This window comes from Trachinotus anak, unplaced genomic scaffold (assembly GCF_046630095.1).
Source record: "Trachinotus anak isolate AG129_WGS33_773 ecotype Australia unplaced genomic scaffold, CSIRO_AGI_Tana_v1 ptg000010l, whole genome shotgun sequence".
Classification (NCBI taxonomy): Eukaryota; Metazoa; Chordata; class Actinopteri; order Carangiformes; family Carangidae; genus Trachinotus; species Trachinotus anak.
Window position 1 is genome coordinate 2,737,066 of NW_027273861.1, and position 22,280 is coordinate 2,759,345.

The 22,280-nt window shown below is 41.2% G+C and overlaps 1 protein-coding gene and 1 long non-coding RNA gene across 13 annotated transcripts in view; both read right to left on the bottom strand.

The window, feature by feature from the left end:
- fryl (furry homolog, like) overlaps positions 1-18,936 on the bottom strand; it is a 75,247-nt gene extending 56,311 nt beyond the window's left edge. For 3 of the 12 annotated variants that reach the window (XM_071486833.1, XM_071486831.1, XM_071486830.1), the window contains exons 1-2: positions 7,393-8,226; positions 4,824-4,889 (exon numbers count right to left, since the gene is read on the bottom strand). In XM_071486833.1, the coding sequence (XP_071342934.1) occupies positions 4,824-4,889; positions 7,393-7,621 (295 nt within the window). In that variant the 5' untranslated portion in view covers positions 7,622-8,226. Of the gene's footprint in view, positions 1-843; positions 1,026-4,823; positions 4,890-7,392; positions 8,229-13,957; positions 14,028-18,684 lie in introns of those variants that run through there. The other 9 variants (XM_071486838.1, XM_071486837.1, XM_071486836.1 and 6 more) reach the window with 7 other exon arrangements.
- Positions 18,937-20,291: 1,355 nt separating this feature from the next.
- Positions 20,292-21,451, bottom strand: LOC139626400 (uncharacterized). Its single transcript, XR_011692246.1, has 2 exons — positions 21,389-21,451; positions 20,292-21,052 (listed from the first exon to the last, which is right to left on the bottom strand). It is a non-coding gene; the product is annotated as an uncharacterized lncRNA (long non-coding RNA).
- Positions 21,452-22,280: the final 829 nt, after the last annotated feature.

Here is a 22,280-nt window from a genome sequence, read left to right on the forward strand (position 1 = left end):
TGTATTGTCGGCTCTGTGCTGTGAAAAACTGGGCAGACACTTCGAAACACGAAGACTCTTTAAAGCTGCAGTCCAGGATCCAAATGTAAACACAAGCATACATCAAATGTAAAAAGAAAAAAAAGTGTGTAAGGTTAAACTGTAGTTCTGATCACTGTTTGCTATCCACCTTTGTCCATCAGTACATTTCAGTGAGACTAAAGAGGCAGTGCCTTTTTGATTCCTGATGTAATATGGGCTGTATGGGAAGCAGAAGATAGATCAATAGTAGGGAAACATTAGCTTTACAAAGAGGGAAGGGAGACAAGGGTTATAAAAGTAGGGTGAAAAACCAGGGGGGTTGAAGAGTGTGTTGAGTGCTGCTAAGGGAAACTTTAGATAAAGATTTGGATGTTAAATTAAAAAAAGTTTACAAAGACGGAAAGAGAAAGCTGGAAGGTGCCAGCACCATCAGAGTAACAGAGGGAGTACTTGAAGTCCACCTGTGCCATGTGTCAGCAGATGCATATCAATAGAAACATTATCTATGGGACAACTAGGAGCCAGCAGAACAATGACGAGCAGGGGGAGGAGGGTAGACTCTGGTGAAGGAAGAGGTTCATTGCTCCCACCTGCATACACATCAAAAAAGCTTGGCTAAACCTGAACTAAACACAATCTGTCATCCTGACAACTCCATTAATAACCACGTTCTTATACAGGCAGGAGATAGGAGATCTCTGAGCATGGATTGCATGCAAGCGTGTGCTCTCCTGCACAGAGTCTGCTGGCTGTGTGTGGCAGATAAGCCTGGTGGCCAAGTGTGGTATGTAAACATGTGTGCAAGCTTGGCAAGGTACTCACAGCTGCTACTCCAAGACTTGAGCAGAGATTTGATGCTGATCTCAAAGAAGACTGAATCCTGCAGGCTCAGCATGGCGGCTCTCAAAAGTTAGGCTTCACCACAAGGCACAAATTTCACAGGTCCGCTGTCACTTTCATTTCATAGAACCCAAACACTCCCCTCTTCTCAAAAATACACACCTTCAGAAAAAAAAAACTGAAAAAAAAAAAATAAAAAAATAAAATAAAATAAAAAATATATATATATATATATATATATATATATATATATATATATATATATATACTTCCACCTCTAACACCTGCAACTCCTCTCCCCTGACCGGAGCTGGACACTACCCTCCACAGGTGCTGGTTAAAGGCATCATCCTGAATGACGGTGTGAACAGCTGCTCTGGAAAGAGATCCAAGCAGTGGTGCTACTTGGTTTCCTCTATCACCTAGTTCACTGAGGAGTGACAGTGCGCTGGGAGAAGAGGAGAGAGAGCATAGCCTGGCTAGTTAGAGAAGTATTCCACCCCAGCGCCCGCTGCCCCCTTGCCAATCCACAGAGTCCCTCATCCCAATTTCAGCAGAGAAAAATCCAGAAAGGCAAAGGGCAAAACTGCGTGAGAACTTTTGCTCCTGACAGGAGAGAAAACAGCAGCAGAACTGTACACGATAGAAGTCTGAACAATGCACGGTAATATTCCTTCTCCTTTTCTCTTCCTGCGTGTGTGTGTGTGTGTGTGTGTGTGTGTGTGTGTGTGTGTGTACCAGTCCTAGCCCGCTAGCACTGTCAGCCACCCTCCACCTCCCCTCAAAGCTTTCTCTCTCTCCATTTGCTCGCGAGCAGCCCCTCCTCTTCCCGGCTAGCTCTTGTTCTTTTACTGATGCCTGCTCTTTTCTCTCTGAGTGAGACAGAGCCTGTTTCAACAGCAAACAGAGGGAGGCAGGAGCAGAGTGTGGGGGTGGGTGATGTCATCAAAATGCTGCGAGTGTTCCCTGGCTGTGGTTCAGCAATGCATACGCATGTCAGAGCTGCTACTGTGCTGCCTCTCCACTGCCCTATCAAAACGACACTTCCTGTAAGCTCCACAGCAATACTGATGCGTCATCCCTGACTGCAGTAGGAGGGGAAGGAAAGAATGGGAGGATGGCTGAGAGGGAGAAATAAGGGAGGATAAACTGAATATGGGAGTGCACACACAAAAAACCAGTAGTCCCACTCTAATTCAGATCTCTGCTCCAAAATAATAAAAACATTACTTTTCTAAATTATATGCACCATATGTCCCCATCTTCAAAACAAAGTAAAGTGTACTCCAGCTGCACTCAGAGAGGAGGCGGAGTATAAAAAGAAATTTCACCAAACAAAAGAATAGGACCTGGGAGGACAGAGCGTTAGTGGTACCTCCTACCAGTTTCTAATCTCAGATCAGGACATGATAGCAATCACAGCTCACCTATTTACTAGACTAACCGTTCACACCCAATGGAGTCATAGGCATTACATCATTGCTCTGTCCAAGGGCTACCAGTCCCAGTAACACACACACTGATACACAGACACATTGCACACTGCATTAGTGAGCAAACAGTCCACTGTGATTGTGTGACTGTTTCTCTTACACACACACACACACACACACGATTCATCTGATATTTTAATCTTGCATTGATGTCGTTCCTCCAGCCCTCGCACAGACTTGAAAACAGATCCACATGACATCAGGTAACATGAACTCAAGCATAGGATTAAGTTTGTTAACAAAATATCCTGAGGAACAGCGCTGGGAAGACTGCAAAAGACAAATGCTCTTTGTCTTCTTTTTAGTTTAGTCTTCATTTCTCTCTCGCCCTCAGTCTCTCCCTCTGTCACATGTCCTCCACTACACAAGTTATGCAAAACGAGGCAGAGCTCATTGCAAACAAACACAACACAAGCAGATGCTTTGTCAAGCCTTGGCTGGTGCTACCCTGATGCAGGCTTCCACTGTGAAACTCTGCCCTGTAATAAACAAGCGCAGATTCCTTACAATCCCACTGCACATTTGCAGCGATGACATATTGCTCTATTTAATTTGATGACATCTTGGCAGTCTGTCACACGTTTAAACACACAAGAGACATTTCAATCTTAATATCTCTTGGCGATCAACAAAACTCAACTGATTTTTTTTTTTTTAGTTTAACAGTTTTAAAAAATTTTACGGTTTTCCACAATTTGGGGGAAATATGCTTAGCAACACCACTTTTGTGTCTGTCCAAAATGTCTATGTATTATTTCAGGATAGCTACAAATAAGCTTTTAGGTAGGAGCCATTAGCAGTAGGAGGAAGGCAGGACTACCTGGCAGAAGCTGTATGTGTACACATGTATGAATGATGTTTAAACACTCTACATGGATTGTTTTCTGTCAACCAGCTTTATGGTTTAAGGAATGTAGAGGAGTAACTGACAGCATCATGTCTCTGAGAACATTAGAGCCAAGAGCTTGTGTCCAACAGAGCTGACGTAAGTTGAGGACTTCAAATAAACAACATTATGACTGACTTCCTGGAAAGAAGAGCTCACTGATCAAATAATACCAACTAAATGCACAACCACGGCGAGTTAGAGTAGCTCCATTCACAAAGTGGGAGTGGTGACTGACAGCTAGCCATCCTGGCTGCAGACAGTATCGGGGAGCTGCTCCTCCCAGGAGCCCACAGGGTGGAGGATGCATTTCCTGTTCTGGCCTCTCTGAAGGGCAGTGGTGGGAACAATAATCGATAGGAGCTGTAATTCAATCCCTAATCTCCCCGGTGGTGCCTGGGCTGCAGAGGACATGCCATTTAAATCCATCACAGCAGTCCGGGTATGCAGCACAACTGTGCAACCTGCACAGCTCCTCACTTCAAGCGCTCCCTTGAGTCAGGAACCAGCTAGTTCATCCCTCCTCCAAATAATTATCAGGACAGTCTCTGCAGATTTAGACTAAGGGTTTACACCTTTTTACAAAAAAAAAAAAAAAAAAACTGATTAGGCTTGATTTTTCTTGGCCAGCTTCCATGGTATAATGCTCGATAGCTGTAGGGCTCTGAATAATCTAACATTTTTATGAATAACTTTTGCACAAAGCATAACCACATTCAAACCCAACGACTTTTTCCTCTGGTCACGCTGAGAGTAAGCAAAGTCATTCCTGGCAAATCAAGAAAGGTAACTCATGTCAGTAAAGACTCATTCTTAGGTCAGATGTTTAAAGTCTCTATGGAATGACTGAGCAGAACACTGCGCAAACCTGAATTAAAACTCCTCTCAACGCAGGTACAGAAAGGTCAGCTCATTACTTATAGCACGTCTTCAAATGAGCAGTTTTCAGGTTGTTCACAGTCTTGCTCACCTTTATTGAGAGAACTGGTTGGAGAAAGAAAAAAAAAGCACTGACAATGATTCACAGCATTTGTCTTCAATGTTACGACACCATATTCCCACTCAGTGCACAGTCAGCTGCACCATTACGGGGTTTGTTTCACCACAGTTGGCTAATAACCATTCAAGAAGAAAGATGAATAATTTTGTCCGGCCTGTCTGGATACACACCCTACGGACTGCTCAGACAGAAATACACGCTTTCGTTACAGCAGTGCAGCCCACCAGTCGTGTTCAGTCACATGCACACAACACTCCCAAATCACAAACAGGAAATCTGCTGCACCCATTAACCAAATACTGTCCCAATCAAACCCTTCACAAAAACTCAACTGTACATCCAGCAACTGGATGATGTCACTGTGTACAAGGAAAAACAAATGACAGAAAGAAAAGAGCAGCACCACCTTAAAAACCAACTCAGGCTATGCCAGTTCTGCAACAAGGGAGTGGTACTCAGCTCTCATTCAAAACACAGGGCAAATTATCTTCAGGTATGAACAAATCATTGTATCATCTCTATATGTCTCTGCTTACCTCAACTACTGTCGTAGTCAGATCACTTCTTTTAACACATAACTCACCATTGTGACCCCTGACACCACCAGCATGATGTAAAAAGGAGATTTTTCTAATATGACGGAGGTTTCCTAGTTGGAAAGAAAGAAAGGAAAGATTTGATAACACCATCACTCTTAGCTGAGGACATGACGCAACATCTGAGTAATAATGAGCTCTTCTGTCCTCACAGCTCACCAAAACTCCAAACCAAAGTGGAATCTCTCACTGTTATTGTGGGTTAGTTTAGCTAGCAGGTCCTGTTCTAAGAGGCTAACAGGCTAGGTGAGCAGAGCAGAAGGGAGAGCTGAGTCATGCTTTAGCCATGAGCAGACAGGGAGCAAGCGTGCTCTGACAGGTAGCCCTGCAAAGAAGCCATACTGAGGTGCCTGATGACGAGTCATCACCCCACTGCTGGTGCAAACTGGCTGGGCTGCACGCACACATAATTCATATGTGTACACACACATCTACTAAACCTTTAACTACTGTCTTCATAGACACAACAGTAGACTTACATCAGAGGATTAACACTGTCAGCACAACTCATGCTTCAGAACCAGCAGTCAAACTTTTGCTACGGCTGTCACAGTGAGCAGGTCCACATCTTGTTTGTTTTTGGCCTAAATACAAGTCTCTAATATGGATTATCTGCAGATATATATTCATTTTAATTATCATTTTGTTCATTCTTCCTATTCAACACAGCTGTATAGGGCTTACTTCACCAAGGGAATAGCTCAGCATTACAAAACAGAACCTGCAGCGTAGCTTTCCTTTGATGGTTTCCCATAACGCTTTATACCACAACACCATTAGCCAAAAGCAAAAGGCAGCACGATGTGATACAAAATTAAGTAAACAGTGAAGAGATGTACACCATAGTGCTGACAATTGTCTCCTGTGTTACAGGCCTCGTATGTCATGTATGGCGAAACGTGCAAAAAAGCCCAGGGAAAAAAAACAGCTGTTTTGTTATAATAAAAGATTTATTTAACATGTGGATCACAGGACGACACATGAGAATCACCTGCTTACATCTGAAAAAAGCAAAACAAACTTATAACAGACCAGAGATCACCAGAGGTTGCTTGACGCCTCGTTAAAGCTCAAACACACAGCCTTGATAAATTACTACCATATGAAGTTGTTAATGCGTTAGCAAACAATTGTCTATTCATAGTACACATCCAGCAGACAGAGCAACATCAGCATTCATTCACTGCGTTTGTAGCCACCTGACACGTTCATCCAAAATCGACTGTCATTTTAAAAGTGTCTTAAAACTCCTCAACTATTTTCTGTTTGCTCTATGTTCAATTACTTTGTCTGCCGTTTGGTACTGAGAGGGTTTCAAAAAGTCATTGAAAGTTATCATCTGTCCACATTAAAATCTGTTCTATATTTTGTTGAGACGTCTGATGACTAAAATCCCTCATCTGGTTAAAACATATGAGAACAACCAAGGTGTAAAAAGTGAATCTTTAAAGATACACTTTTTACACCTTGGTTGTTTTCAAATATTTGAACCAGATGAGGGATTTTATTCATCAGACGTCTGGATCTTAAGTTAACAGAGGAAAAGCCGAGCTAATGTCAGAAAGCTCAGCTCCCAGCTGCTCCAAGACGTCCTGTGTCTGCTGAAGAGCACCTGCGAATCACTGATTTCAAAAGTGAAAATGTGTTACTCAGTGTTTGTTCTGGTCATAATCACCAGGTCTGTTTGTTTTGGAGAGGAGGAGACCTCTGTTGATAATTCAGCTCCAGGTAAAAACCTCCAACACAAAAACACCACTAAGGGATCTAAACGGGAAGAAGCTGGCGGCAATGGAGGTGAAGACAACACTCCCATGATCCCACGCTAATTCACGCTGTCCTTTGTTATTGTTTGGATTTAAAGACCCATAACAGCAGAAGTTACATACTGTACGTTTAAGCAGAGCCTGTTTGCTGAAAACAGCTGCCTGATGCTGCTGGCGACTGGGTTAATGTGAGCAATGGGCAAAATGTATTTATGAAAGTAAAAATATTTAACTGTCTGCAATGGCATGGATATCCTCCAGCACCAGCTTTGAAGAGGGAGGTTGGCAAACCACTTCACCTTTTGATTTTGTTAAGTTTAATCTATCAGTGTTGACACCTGCCCTTTTTTTATCAGATGCAAACAGACTTTGTTCTTTCTCCTGACAAAAGCATTGCTCTGTGCACTGTAGGGGAAGTTCATGGTGCACAAACGCTCAAATTCAGATAAAAAAAAAAAAATCATCTAACTCAGACTTTGCAGTCATCTGCAGACTGTATTGTGGTCAGTCTCCATCATTCTGCATCTTGTCCGCCTGTGTGTTGAAACCACAGATGAGTTATCATCTGATCACCCAATGATACAGGGTATCCTCAATCAAACACAATGACAAAATCAGTTCCCCACCTTACTGTATATAGGGGGGGGGGCTGAAGCCAACGTTTGGCTACATGTTAATAAAGCTTAACATATACTTAACTGAAAATTTAATTTACCTAGTGAATTAGCAGAAGCATTAAGAGAAAATCAGTACAGACAACCACTGTATCAATATGCATTTGAGTCAGTTGTACCTTTGAGGCGGGTTCGGTTACTGCTGGCAGGCGTGGAGGAGCCGATCCCTGGATCTACCTCTATCACCGGATCAACCGGACCTTCCTCAATGGTCTGCCCCATGGCTAGAAGGCCCAGTCGTTTCATGCGAAGGAGCCGAGGACCCGTCTCCCTGGGCAAGGCTCCCCCATGTTCAGAGGACCCCTCCCCTGAGATGACAGCTGGGACCAGGCTCTTCAGAAACTCCATATTCAGCGGGACTTTTTCTGTCTTTCACTCTGGTGCGTAGTCCAGTAGCCTGTGCCTTTCCATTCTCCCATACAAACTATCTGTCTCCCACATCTGCCCCATTTACTGACAAGCATGCAGACAGGCTACCATCCCAGCTGATACCTACATGCAGCAGTTCCAGCGTCACTCACTGTCAGGGCCTGTATGTGTGGGCCATGAGACCTGTCCTTACAGACCAGAAGAGACAATACCTGTCAGGCTCTGTAAAGCTGTTTGTCTGGACTAACTAGTAGAGAAGTTGTTTACTGTAGCTTGCCAGCATGACAGAGCGAGAAACCTCCAACATTACCTGTCTGCTCACAGTGAGCCAAGAAAGCAAACAGACATGGCACTTTTCATGGGTCATGATGTAATTGTTAGTGGGCAGGGCTATGTTTGAGTGCCAGGCACTATCTGGGGTGGGACTAGAACATGTTCCACAGGAGATAACACAAGCCTGGGCCATCCGCCAATCACAACAGAGACGACACCAGCCACACCCTGCTGGCCTGTGCTGCTCACCACTTTAAGAGACCGAGAGAGGAGGAAGCAGATTGACAGGCACTATAAGAAGTAGGAAAACTCAAAGATGAGCACACTTGGATGCCTGCATTTACTGATAGCCCCTTATCATAGTCAGAATGATGTCTCTTGTTAGCATTCCTACACAAGCACAAATGCTTGTTTGTTTTCTTGCTAACTTACTCATAAAACAAAAGCATCCCTCCCTTTCCTTCCATTTCTGCTCAACTGTGCTGAGCTATGATGAAGAGAAGCAGAATGAGTTAAGTGATGGGGTCTCTGAAACGGGGTGATGACAGACTGCTGTACTCTGCTTGGCTGCACAGCTTGTACCTGCAGCAAACTCAAACCCTTCCAAATATCCCTATGTGAGAAGTAAGAGGGCCTCTGCTGTGTTGACGCTCATGAAAGCTCACTGCCTAAAGAAATTATCAGTCTGCTGTTCTCAGGGACTGAGAGCAAAAATTAAAAAGGCCACTCAAGCACAAATATAGCCAATCCTTGACAGCAACCAAAGCTGTGACACTACACAAAAATTACAGATGACTGTAGCATCAGTGGGCAGCAAACTGTTTAACTGTTTTCTGCTGATTCATCATTAACTACGCAACACAACAAAGGAATTAGGCAACACGTACAAAACAAAATACTTATTTTATCTCACTAAAATTAGCAGTCCATTAAGCATTTTGATATTAATATTAAATTAAGCAACTCAGTTGCTTATCTTAAAAGGGCTGGTAGCGCTACAGACTATTGTTTCCCACAGGACAAGGTGTGTGTATGTTGTCTGTTTTGTGCAGAAGAACAGAGACCAAAGTAAACAACACACTAGTCAAGACAGTTGAACCTCTAGCAAGTTTAAAAGTGGTGCTTTTCCACGAGTGGTGGTGAACTAAACCACAGGGAGATGGAGAATGAATGCACTTATGTTTGAAAGGTGGCAAAAATGCTCTAAGAAGGCAACAGATTTAAGTTTTTATCTTTTTGCAGCACATGGTCAACACATTTCATAATGCAGGCTTACATCTTATAGACCAAAGCAGAGTTTATCATCAACACAATGACTGCAAGATTAAATACTGCTACAACATATAGAGTGACGTATCAAATGCAACAGGATATTAAAAAAAAAAAAAAACATATCCACGCAGGGTCTGGAGACAACTCATTCAAGAAAACTTCATTAACAGATGCAGTCAAGTCTGGAAGTATTCTCGTGCTAACCTATTCAAATGCTAGAATAGTTATGGTAAGCCCTGTTAAGTGAATAACATTATGCTTTTAAGTAGGTGGTAACTACAGTCAGTGCACAATTTAATAAGATTTCAAAGGCTTGTTTTTATGTTCAAGTAAAACCATCTCCTTCACAGAAAATTACTTCTTGTGGCAAAAATGTACCATGTGTGTAAGACCAGTAAGTATGGTCAGAAACTTACTAAAGAAGTGCTTACAGCCTGTACTGCTGCATGTGAAAATGTCAGTGTGGTGATGTAATTGTTTCAGTATACATGTCAAGAGCCTGAGAGGGGAACAGAAAATAAAAATCACCACTCTGTTCCTTTCCCTGTGTGATTTCTGAATATAATGTAAAAAAAAAACAAACAAAAAAAACAGTGCAGTTATCTATTAATTCCAACTATTCTTTTATATAACATTTAGCCAGCACCATGGCTGGGCTGCAGAGTAAGCACAGAGCGGAGGAATGAAATGATGAATACAGTGCCACAGTTTTCCCAGAAGTCTGCCCTCTAGAGGCCAGCTGGCAGAAAACACACCAAGCAGCACAAACAAACTGTTGAACTCTACTGACAAGCCCCAAATAGCAAGAGGAAAAAGGAAAACGCTCAGCAAGATTTGATGGCAAACCACCGCTTGTTAGAGCTGAAGTCTGGCTCACTGACAATGAAATCACTCCAACGCTGTCAAAATTTTCATAAATGAATGTACTTACTTTCCTCCTCAGAAAAACTGCATTCATTTAAATTCACTTAAATCCATTTCACACATTTACAATGGAGAGAAAGTAGCATAACACAGGGCACGGGGCTCTAAGAATGGCAGCGTTAGCTTGATAGTTACACTGTTGATGAACAACTATTCTGGTTTCACTGAACATAAAGAGCCAGCAAACCTCTGATGTTGAGACCACAGACTCCTGCTACAGCAAGAAACTCATTTGTATTGTGTCCTGTGTTCAGGGTTGGATTTAGCCCTTTCAGTATTCAGTCACCTCTACAACACTACTGTAAAAGGATGTGTCATCTATTGTCAGTATGCCAAGATCATACAGAGAACCCGTGTGATTGTCTGACCTCTAATGATATTCCTAACTGGTCTGTTGTAGTGATGACCCAGAACTTCTGCCAGGAGGAAAAACAGGAGAAAGATTTGCTGGAACAATATTGTAAAGACTTTTATTATTTTCCTAAATACATTAAAAAAAAAAAAACCTAATCCATCAGACACAAGAGAAAAAAAATTGCTTTAATTTGCAAGAAGGGACATTTGTTGGAACAGTGCAAGACTGAGGTCTATGCAAAGATGCAAAGAGGCTGAGGCAGCAGATCCTGGTAAGAATCACTAAATGAGTCAGAGAGAGAGAAAGAGAGGGATGACTGATGAGGCAAAGATAGCCATCACTCGGCCTGAGCACCACAATGGCCAGTGCAGGCAGCTGTGGTTTGCTGGGGCCAGGTCTATGGTGCTGCTGAGTTAGAACAATACCCCTGCACAGGAGGCCCAGATCCCTATCAACCCAGGAATGTGGAAGAGGAAGCTCTGGGAACAATGTGCAGCGTTCCTATGGCATTCTGGGTCTCACCCGCCTCTGCCTTGTTCTACTTTCAAGCAGGAGAAAACAGGAAAACTCGTGGGCTGGGACCCAGAAGTCAGAGTCCGCTCTGCAGGCAGCTGGGGGGCTGGTCAGTACACTGTCAACCCTTTGCCTGCTACAGTTATTTTGATCACACTGGGTGCGCATAATTCTGAACTGCTACTCCACCACTGGATGTCAGTAATCAGTCCCAGGTCTGTGTCAGGTGAGATGAATATCAAAACAATGTTGCACTGCCCCCTAATGGTGCAAACAGCCACCACACTTTCAAGGCTGCAATCCTGCTATCTGTGCAGGGCTCTCAAGTGTAACGAGAAACTATGAAACTGGAAAATTACCTTTTTGTACATCTGTGCCATTGCTTTGGTGCAGATTTACATGAATTATGTCTTCAGAGTTAATATGAATAAAACCTCTTAATTTAATTAACATCATTTTAAATGAAAGATTCAATTCCCTTAGCCAGGCCTTCAAGTTACAGCTTGGCTATTAATTCTGGCTGTCCAGTTGATAATGGTCACACAAACACAAATGAAATTGTCTTGGAAACAGCAGCATGCAGTGTGCAACACAGCAAACACACCACCAGAAAGACACGCATATCTTTGCCCAGTATTCAACATGGAAACAGCGCACTCAGACTTGCACTGTGGCACCTACACTTCTTTACAGTTAAAGTAATGCATCCTGTCAGTTTCAGAGACATTATGTTTGCTTGCTTATTACACTCATGTTTTATCATAGTCTTGCAAAGTTTTTGAGGTTTCCATTCAATATGGTTCAGTCAGATCAAACAGGCTGTCACCTTTCTGTGTGGAGTTTGCATGTTCTCCCTCCAGGTTCTACAGCTTCCTCCCACAGTGCAAAGACATGCACGTTAGGTTAACTGGGGATTCTAAACTGCCCATAGGTGTGAATGTGAGCATGACTGCTTGTTTGTATCTATATGTCAGCCCTGTGATACCAGAGCGTACCCTGCCCTCACCCAATGTCAGCTAGGATTCGCTCCAGCCCCCCCGAGACCCTGTACAGATCAGCAGTGTAGCTAATGGATGGATGGATTGAAACAGGCTGTCAAGGAATGAAATCTCACTGTCTGACAACTACAGTTAATGTTGAATCACAGTCCTGTCAGAGCCCCGCTGTGTGATTACACATTTTGCTTTCAGTTCTTGTCTATGACATACCTTCTCCTTCACTCAGCCTCACTTTAATCACTGCATGTTGCTACTTTGGCCACCTACTTTTACTTTTAAGGTCTTGCTGCCCCACAAATTGAGTTTGTAGGCAGAGTCATTCATCTGCAAACAGGAACAAAGAAAAAAAGCTACCTCTTCTTTTCAGACACTCAGACAAAGAGATAAAGCTAGTTCTGCCAAGACCTGCTTGACAGTTGTGAGGCAACCCACAGAGAACTTGGTTGTCACTGCATAAGAATGTGAGAATGTGACCTGACCAGACCCTGCATCAAAATTATCCTCTTTTCTTCCCTGGCCAATTATCATTCTGCGATGACACTTACCTCCCAGAGGCTGCAATATGCCTATACAAAGTGTTCAGAGGAACGCAACAGTGTAACACAACTTAACAACATTTACAGATCCTTGCTCAAGCAAAATTGACTCAGCCACTGTCATTAATAATTTTTTCAATGTGTTTAAACCCAGAACTAGCGTTGTTTCATAGCATATTAATCTAATTCTTATTTTCTCATTAATGTTGAAATAATAAACTGAATGCTTAGTTTAAAACTGACACTGCCAACACTGTAAACATAAAAACAGCACAACATGGTACAAGATTTTCTACCTGTGCTGTGTTGGTTGTTGGTAATCGATATAATATATTTTTTATGCATTTTACATTCAGAACTGAAATATAAAACATCTTCTTTGTGTCAGTAAACACTACATATTTGACTGAACATCCTCAGCACCAGCTGCCACTAACCAGCTGTGTCTGGCTGCTACTTTTACATAGTGTGGTGCAGGCACATTTGAGAGAGATTGAGAAACGTGATCATGTTTGCCACTGATTATGTTAAATCAGCTTCACTTGCACTGTGAAGGAAGTAACTTTGCTCTGACAAGGGCAGCCTCGTCTCACCATGTTGAAAATCTATGCATAAGGTACATCTGCTAAATACACACTATCGACACATCTCAAAGGTCCATATTTTACTCTTCTCCTGTGTTATATCTGAAGTGTTGATCTCCATTAGAAGATATATTTGTGGTTTTAAGAACCAAAAACCATCTCAGTGTAGTTTTACATCTCCTCTCTCAGGCTTCTCTCTGGAGAACAGGTCAGTGAGCCAATCAGAAGAGAGGATCTCAGCCTCTCGTCTGATTGGCTGACTGTTTTCTGAATGATCCAATAAAAATATAGCAGATTTCAGATAAACACTCCGAGAAACCAAATCCTGCAAAGTTGGATGATGGGTTCAGGTGGGCGGGGCTTGGGGCATGGCTGAGAGCAGTGACTGCTTTGTTGTGACATCACAAAGTCCTGACAGCATTTCTCTGTGGACTGGGGCTTTGATACTTTCACAGTATTAATATAGAACCTAGACCTGCTTTATAATCACAAACACATGGACATCCACCTTTAGACTGTACGAGACCTTTAAGTTTTACCTGTAGATCGAAACACCATTTCAAACTTTTTGCCTATGAAGATACTGTATAACATAAGACTGAGTAGACTGAGGGTACTACACTTTATGACTGCAGCATGGACAACATTTATTAACAAGTGTATCTGAGCTCAGGGAGAAAACTAAATGCCAGCATGAACAGACTGAAAACTCTGCTGTGCTTCTTTCAGAATTCAGCAAAACAAGCAAAGAGATTAATTAAACACCCTGTTCATTCCCACACTACTTAGCTTCAAGTTTCTATAAAAACTTAAACCACAGCGAACAGTGGAACTCAACCCACTTAACCCAGGTGGCATACCTTAAGGCCATAGAGCAGGGTCTGGAACTGGAAAGAGAAAGGAGGGTCCTCGATTTCACTGCACAAGAATCTGAAACACAGAGCACAGAAATTATGTCTTTAACAACAAGTGACAGAAAGACAAATACACAAACCACCTCTGTCACACCTGAACTTTACCTGAACTTCAAAGTTGACCCAATTAAGCTTTGACTCATCAGAAAAACATGAACAGATTAGCATCAATAAAACCTGCAGTCATGAAAATATATCTTTCAATACTTCTTTTCTTAACCTTGTTGACAAAGGAAATAAAATGTTTGAATGGTGGCCTGTGTCACTCAAACACTCCAGAGGCTTAATTGTACGTTTCTTCTTACTTTGCTATGACACAGAACAACATCCTGTACAGCCATATAGCTGCAAAGGCAAAGTGCTGTTTGACAGTCTGTGATAGGTCAACCTACTGTTGGCTTCAGCCTGATTTGCTCTGTACTGAGACTGGATTAAAACCTCCTCCTGAGCAGAGTAATAATCTGAAGATTACACACTACATCCAAGAGGCAGTTACATAAGTGACCAGAGCCAAAACTGTGCTTTCCTTCTACTTTATCATCACAGTGGCTGCAAATGGCTCCTTTTATAGTCAGGTAATCTTACACGTGTGAGTGAGTGTAACATTTTCACAGCTTTGAAATTGACATAAATGAAAAGAGTACAGAAGGCAAGAGACTGGTAACCACTATCAAACTGTAGGCAAACAAAGGAAGGAAGAACAAGCCAGTGAGTCAGACAGCAGCCGGACAGAGAAGTTGAGGTGTGAGAACTTCCACTCCAGCACCGTTGACAGATAGTGAGAGCAGGTCAGCAAAGATATCAAATCTAAACAAAACGAAACAAAGCAAAACACGGTGATGGCCCGAAAGTCACGTCACAGCAACAGACAATCACACGTACCCACCCACCACAAATACAGCAAAACGAAACAAAAAAATATTCTCAGACGCAGTCACTCACTTGTCATGCTAACAGACCTGTGAATAATACATCTGACTTCCTGCTCCAGCTCAGCGACTCCAAAACAAAAAAAAGTGTGACTACAGAAAAAGGGTAAGCCAAACCCTGTGCACATCCTGAATGCTGTAGCAGATACAACCACAGAATAAGCATCCTGCTCTATATTTAAGCATGTGCCATTCTCTGATATTGCTAAAACATATAACCTATCTCAACATAGCTCATTAATTCCTCTAACAAATCAGTGCATTTACAGATCTGTGTAAGTTTAATGAGTTTGAACATTGCACATTTTGGTGTAACTGCAACATGCGAGAAGAGCTAAAGGTCAGCAGAGCAGAACTGCTCTGATCAATGGTTAACTTGGCTTCTCCTGTTGTCGCCCTGCAATTTTCTGAGTCCAGCAAACAGCAAGGATGCTGCAAACAGTAGTTCGAGCTAAGAAAAGAAAAGAGATAAACCAGACAAAGTCAGGATTGTCTTGTTTCATTTTGCTGTGTTCTGTTCTCCTTTCTGCCACATATCAACTTCCAGTAGACAGCAACACTTCACCTTGTAAATGAATCACATTTGCACAACTACCATCAAAACTGATCAAAAACAAACTCAAGAATGTCTCATGTATTCACTGTACTTGTCTCGAAGAATTTGGGCTAGCTCATAGTCAGAAAGAGGCAGGGTGCTACAGTAAATTGGACAAAGAGGGAAAAGCCTATATCTGGCTTCCTCCAGCACTAAATGAGAGGCCTGGCCTGTAGTAATCACTACTTCTTGAGTGGAAACATTACTGGCTTATTCTAACTGGAAAGGGAAGTGTACAAACAAACACCTTTTTCGCATGTTTCAACAGATATTCTTCTTTATCTTTCTCTGGATGACACACATTGCCAGAAAATGTGAGGCATTAACATACCATCAATGGATCTAAACATAGCAGAAACACTGGCAACTCAGCTAAGGCCATCTTGAGGGCAAAGACAGGGTGGTTTCTTTGGCGAAGGCAGACCCAAACATCAATTATGCTCCAAACCCTCTGCAAAAGCTAAGGATAATCTTCCTCAGCAGGGCTCAATTATAGGTTATTTCTAGCTAGACTCAGTTCGTATTGTGTGAGCTAGACTCTGTTCGTATTGTGTGCTGCATTACGCCGAGTCTTTCAGTGCAATCAATGAAAAGCAGGCCCAACACATGTAAGTCAGAGTAAATAATGTTGTGCTTTAATCTACATTGCACTGGGAAGAGAAAGTTAACTTTATGAAGGTCAGAGAGATGATGGCGATTTTCCAAAACACAACACAACCATCATTCATTACTATTATTCACAAACTCACTAATGTTTTTCAACAGAAATGGAAGAGAACGGCAATGGCACTGAAGTGGTCTACAGATACAATCTTAGTGACCATAATGATAGGTGCAAGCATAGACAGAAGCTGGTTAGGGACAACATTTAATTGAATACCAAGTTTTAGGCCAAATTTGTGTGCAGTTCCTCAGTGTATTAGTTTAGTTGTCCAGTTAATAATTTAGCCATGTGCAAACCCAGACACACACACACACACACACACACACACACAAACACACCCAGATCCAACTTATCAGTCTCGGTATGGAGGTAATATAATATAATATAGCCAAATAAAAGACAGATGGTGTTATATGACATTGAGACATCCCATAAGTTTCAGAGGAGATATATCAATACTTTGTATGGGAGCTGCCCAAGTGGAGCCAGGTGGACTGCTGAGAGGTCAAGGGCCATCGAAGCAGGTGCTGAGAGAAATCAACATACTGAGATATTTGTGTAGTTAAGTTTCGACCCCATGTAAAAAAGGACTCGTTATGTTTGCTTTCTCCAGTAGAACCAATGCTAGTAATAGGAATATTAAGACAAGCTTCAAATAACAAAATAAGATGCAGAGAGAAAAGATGCCAGTATGTGGACCACTGGAAATATGACACCCAAAAACTTGAAGAAAATGATCACTGCTGCAGAGTTCATACATACCACAAGAGTTTCAGATTAATAGGCTTGTTTCATGAATTAAGAAATTGAGATGTTATTTCTGTATTACATAATATCTTTGTAGTCACCACTGAAATACTGAGTTGATAGTTAATCCTTGCAGGGGGCAGTTTAGTGAGGGGCCACTGTGGGGGCATTTTACAGAGCTCGGTTTTTCATCCTCATACTCTTCAATGCCATTAATGTCTTACCAGATTAGACCAAACACACTAATTCACTGGAATTATGCCCCAGATAATCACAGATAGATGGCTATGTGCAATCTAGGGGGATTCCCTCTAATTTGAGCATGTACAAGAGAATACGCTACATATCTGTACTGCCATCAGAGGCTTATCCTGGCAGGGATGAGGGAGGGAATCAGCCAGCTGCAAAGACTGATGGTCCAGTAGGCCTGAGGTTAGTACAACATTGCAAAATCTTGTGTATCCAATGCTTAAACCATGTGGTGTACCACTTCATGGCAGTTTCACAGTAGAGGCACTGTGATGCCAACTGACATTACACTGTATCAAAAATACAGTCAGATGAGTAAAATTAAATTTTGTGTCACCTCCTTCTAACCACACAACTATTCATATGCAGTAAATCTGAACTAGCTTTCATTTGCATTGTCCAACTGTCTTCATGTAATAAAACTTTTACATGCAAATTTGCACAATAAAGTTCCTATTACTCAAAGCACAGTCCACCCTCATGAGTGAACACAAACTGACTTTTCTTCCTCCACTATGCCTTAGTCTGAAATATTTTTGCCGTCTCCACCTCCAGCCATACAGGGGACAGACCAGATTCCTCTCTGTCTGTGTCCAAGTGCTTGGGTCTCTACAGAGCACGAACAACTGCCTCATTGTATGTCTGATGCACTCTGAACTGGGAGAACTGAGTCCTCAGAGGAATGTTAGCTGCAAAGCTGACAGTTCTCTCACTATCATGCCAATGCATGAGAACGGCCATTCCTGGGCATGTTATGGCTAAGTCGCCTCAAACACCCCATCTTTAAAACTGTCCTCTTAGTACCACAAGTCTAAACATAAGCAAATAATGCAGCTTTACTTGAGTGTTTCATGTCCCAGATAAATCTAGTGTATTACAAAACACCAGGTTAACTGGGTTAACTGTGTGCGTGACTCCAAACAATTTTGGTGATAATGTCGTTGTCTGACACGAATCGTTTTCAAAAACGGGAAAAAACACCAAAAAAGAGAACTAACTACGTTAGAACTAGCTAACATGTAAGATGGTAACGTTGATGGTAGCTTTTAGTTAGCAACTAGCCTGGTGTTGATACTGTGTTGGTCAAACTGGTAATGTTGAGCAGGAGGCTAGCTAGCAGCAGCAACTTGATTTAGCTGACCAGCCAGTTGTCAACTATAAGTTACCGTTCAACATGCTAGTTTGATAACAATGTTAACAGCACAGTTCGCTATCTGACTGCAATTATACTAATGACAATGGGAACGTTGAAAGGTGTTTTCGATTTAAGTTGCACGGTAGCTAGGCGATTAACTCACACTAGCAGAGGAGCCAAACTCCTTCCTTTAGCATGCTACGGCAGCCAATTTTGGTACCACAGTTGGAAAGCTAACGTTAACATCAACGGTTAAGTTAATCACGGAACTTGACGTAAGCTAATGTTAACTACATTAGATAGCAACCGCGGTGTCCTCAATTATTTCATATTCGTTCAGCTGATGTTACTCACAACTTTTGTTTCCTCTCCTTTTACTTGAGCTAGATAGCTAGCTTGCAGACGTTTTTTCATTTGCCAAACAAGCTTCAACGTCCTGGCCCTCCTCCATTGGAAGGATTTGCGTAGCGGTGTGATTTTTTTTTCTGTCTGTTTCAGCGTTGGGAGAACTCCACTGTCAGAACCGAGGGCAGCCTGTCTGTCCCGCCCCCTTGATTATGATTGGCTGTGGTGGTGTACGCCCACATACAAATACGGCTTTTTATTTCACCAAATACGTGGCAATCCTGAGGAGACGACCTGTTGATTGGATGACGTCCTCGGGGTGACATTCACACGGGTCTACTTTTTATCATAGCCAGCGTACACCGAATTTTGTACGGGTAGGCGGGTACTTGAAAATATGTTTTGCGCGTACGCCAGATATAGATAAGTATTTTATTCAAGGATAATTTATTTGAGCACCAGTTATAAACAATTTTTTTGTTCAAAAATTCTAAAAATTGATGGAAAACAAAACTCTTCACTGTTCCTATCTACGATGTTGAAGTAATGGCAACATGTTTCACCTCCTACTGGACCTGGTATTTAAAAGTATTATAAAAACTTAAATGAATATTTTGTAACATACTAGAACATAGTCATAAGCAAGTATGAAGAAGCATTTTTTTTTTACATATATGATATATACGATTACAACAACTCAGCACTTTGTTGGCCTCACATCATAGTTTGTAAATTGTCTGGTCTCATTTTAACTAGACCGCAGCACAGATACTGCTCTTGTCAGGGTTTTAAATTGGATTTATTTAAACACAGACTGACATAGAACATATAGGAAAAGGTTGGTAAACCGGTTTGGATTTTTTGGATTACACTGGTTCCAATCCTTTTTTATAGATATTGGTGACAGCATATTCTATAATAGTTTTATAAGAGTCAGTTCACTGACCTTTGTTTGACCTCGTAATATTCCCACTAGCTGAAATTATGCAAAGCCACATCTCTTTCCATAGTTAAACCATCAGCACTCAGATCCATATACCTGTATGGAATAACTATGGTCCCATTGAACTGCTTCACAAGTACACTGAGTAATGAACAATATGAGTTATATTTTGTTAAAGAAGAAAATGGTGCACATGTAGTGCAGATTTTAAACAGCCAAAATGAGATATTAGAAAATCTATCTTTAAAATCTCCCCTTAGGCATTCATTTATAGGAGACTGTGTTTCTGGTGCTGGACTCTCAGTATTCAGCTTAGCTTCAGAGCGAGGCTGCTACAGCTTTTACCAAGACAAGAAAGCCAAGTACCTTAGTTCAGTTCTCAGGTCACTGTCCTGGCTTCCTGTGTTCTCAACCGGCCTCAAAGGATTTATTTTAAAATTGTGACTGTTTAATATGCTCCAAAATAAATCTCTTATCTGCTTCTGTGTTACAAACTCTCCTAACTGGAACTAGTTTGCTTACTGTTCAATAAGTGAAAGCAAAACATGGTGAACTAGCTTTTTGTCCATATCTTGAAGTTTGTCCTAGATATGCTGTACATACAGTACCAGATGTGGTGCTTGTAAATTGTACAGTATGACCAGTCCATCCCACAGAAAAACATATCATTAGATAGGCCACAGACGATAACCATTTATTTATTTAGAGAAATAGAGCAAATAAACCTGAATGTTTAGTTGTCTTGTGTTTGGATATTTAGACATCCAAAGGTGAAGCTTGTTCCCCATGAGGGTATTGAACATGAAAACAGTATAAACTGGGAAGCTTCCATCACTCAAACAGCTGAAATACGTCCTTAAAAAGATGGTCTCGGTTAAACAGGGCAAACACTGGGTTCACTGTATGTGCAATGTACTGTCATTTGCACATAATGTAGGAAGATTAGATTTATGTCCAATATGCTGTTCATTTGTTTTTTCTTTATTCAAGATAAGAAAATATGAGCATACACAGCACGATTGCAGTTATTTAAAACAATGTACTGACAATAACATTTGTGTATATTGGTTCTTCATAGGTTACTGAATGTCTGTTTGCTCATTTCTAATAACAGCTCAATGGTAAATAATGCAATAAACTGCCATCAGAAGTAAACCAGACCACTTGTTTCATAAATCAGGCACTTTTTCTCTTTAGTTGTTAATGCAGCACACAACAGTAGCTCTATAATTGTAAGGGTAGTAGTGCCCCCTAGTGGCACTGTGTGCATGGTTTGACATGAATGAATATTATATTATTATTAAGTACAATATATCTGAGCAGACGAAAAGATACTTTGGAGAAGTTATATGCTGTCTTTATAACATTTAAGAACCTATAAAGCAGCTACTGACAGAGCCCGCTGGTAGTCCGTTCTTTGTGTTTCCAGTGAGTCTGAAAAATGAAAAAGAATATATATTTATAAATAAACAGTGCATTCAGGTTATTGTAACATGCACATGTCTATGTACAAAACACACACTGGAAACAGGGACCAGCACTCATTAATACTGTAGTATGTGTCACACTTTTTTTTAATTTGACAGATTTGTCATTTCCTTTACAATTTGCTAGTTTATATATTTGTGAATACTTTGTAGTAGTTTGCATTAGTTAGTAAATAGCTAACTAATCCAGACTGTTCACTAATCCATTTACTTATGACTCCAGAGTCGTATGCACTATATGTTTCCATAGCTCTGACAACATATGATTGATGAACATATTTACCTCTAGCTTTTCACCTCCTCTGCAGGTGCGGCCTGAGCTGTTTTCTTACATTCTTCACACCCAGGCCCAGGCCTAAGAACATTTATCATTCCTCTTCATCTGAAGCAAAGCCAGGCAGAGCAGAAGGACTGTGGATTTGAATGGCTAGTGGTGGTCAATAAAGGTAGGAAAGTCATGAATGAATCTCTCCATTTATTTACTTGTGTCAAAGATAATCATTTTCTTAATTTATTAATTTATCTTTGTCAAATGTCAACAAACAAATGTTGAAAAATAAAATGTTGAAGGTCCCATATTGTGGAAAGTTAGATTTCAATGTCTTTTGATTATAAAAAAAACACAATTTCACAATGAAATAGTCATCACCCTCACCCATGCCCAAGTTGTCATCCCATTGTTGAGTGGCTGATGTTTATTTTTTTCTGAAATACCAGAGCGTTTTAGGCTGACTCATTTCAGTGCTGACTGACCATCTCAATTTGCATTTACCGATGAGTTTTACCGAGCTACAATCCCCTACAGTTCTGAATGGCTGTGACTCATTCAGAAAACAGCCAATCAGAAGAGAGGCTCAGAGATCAACACAAAACACCCTGCTCTTACTGGAGCAGAGAGAAGTTTGAGAGATGAGATGTGAAACTACATTGAGATGGTTTTTGGTACTAATAACCAAATATATGTTCTTATGGAAATCAACACTTCACATAAAACACAGGAAAACTCTAAGATATAGGACCTTTAAAATAACTCTTCTTCTAACTAATAACCCTACCCGTACATTAGTAACCATAACACAACATCACATTTCTAGAAGATAAACCTTTGCCATGACACTGTGATTTAAAAAAAAAAGAAAGAAAAAAAGAAAAAAAAAATTCTATAAATTTTCTCC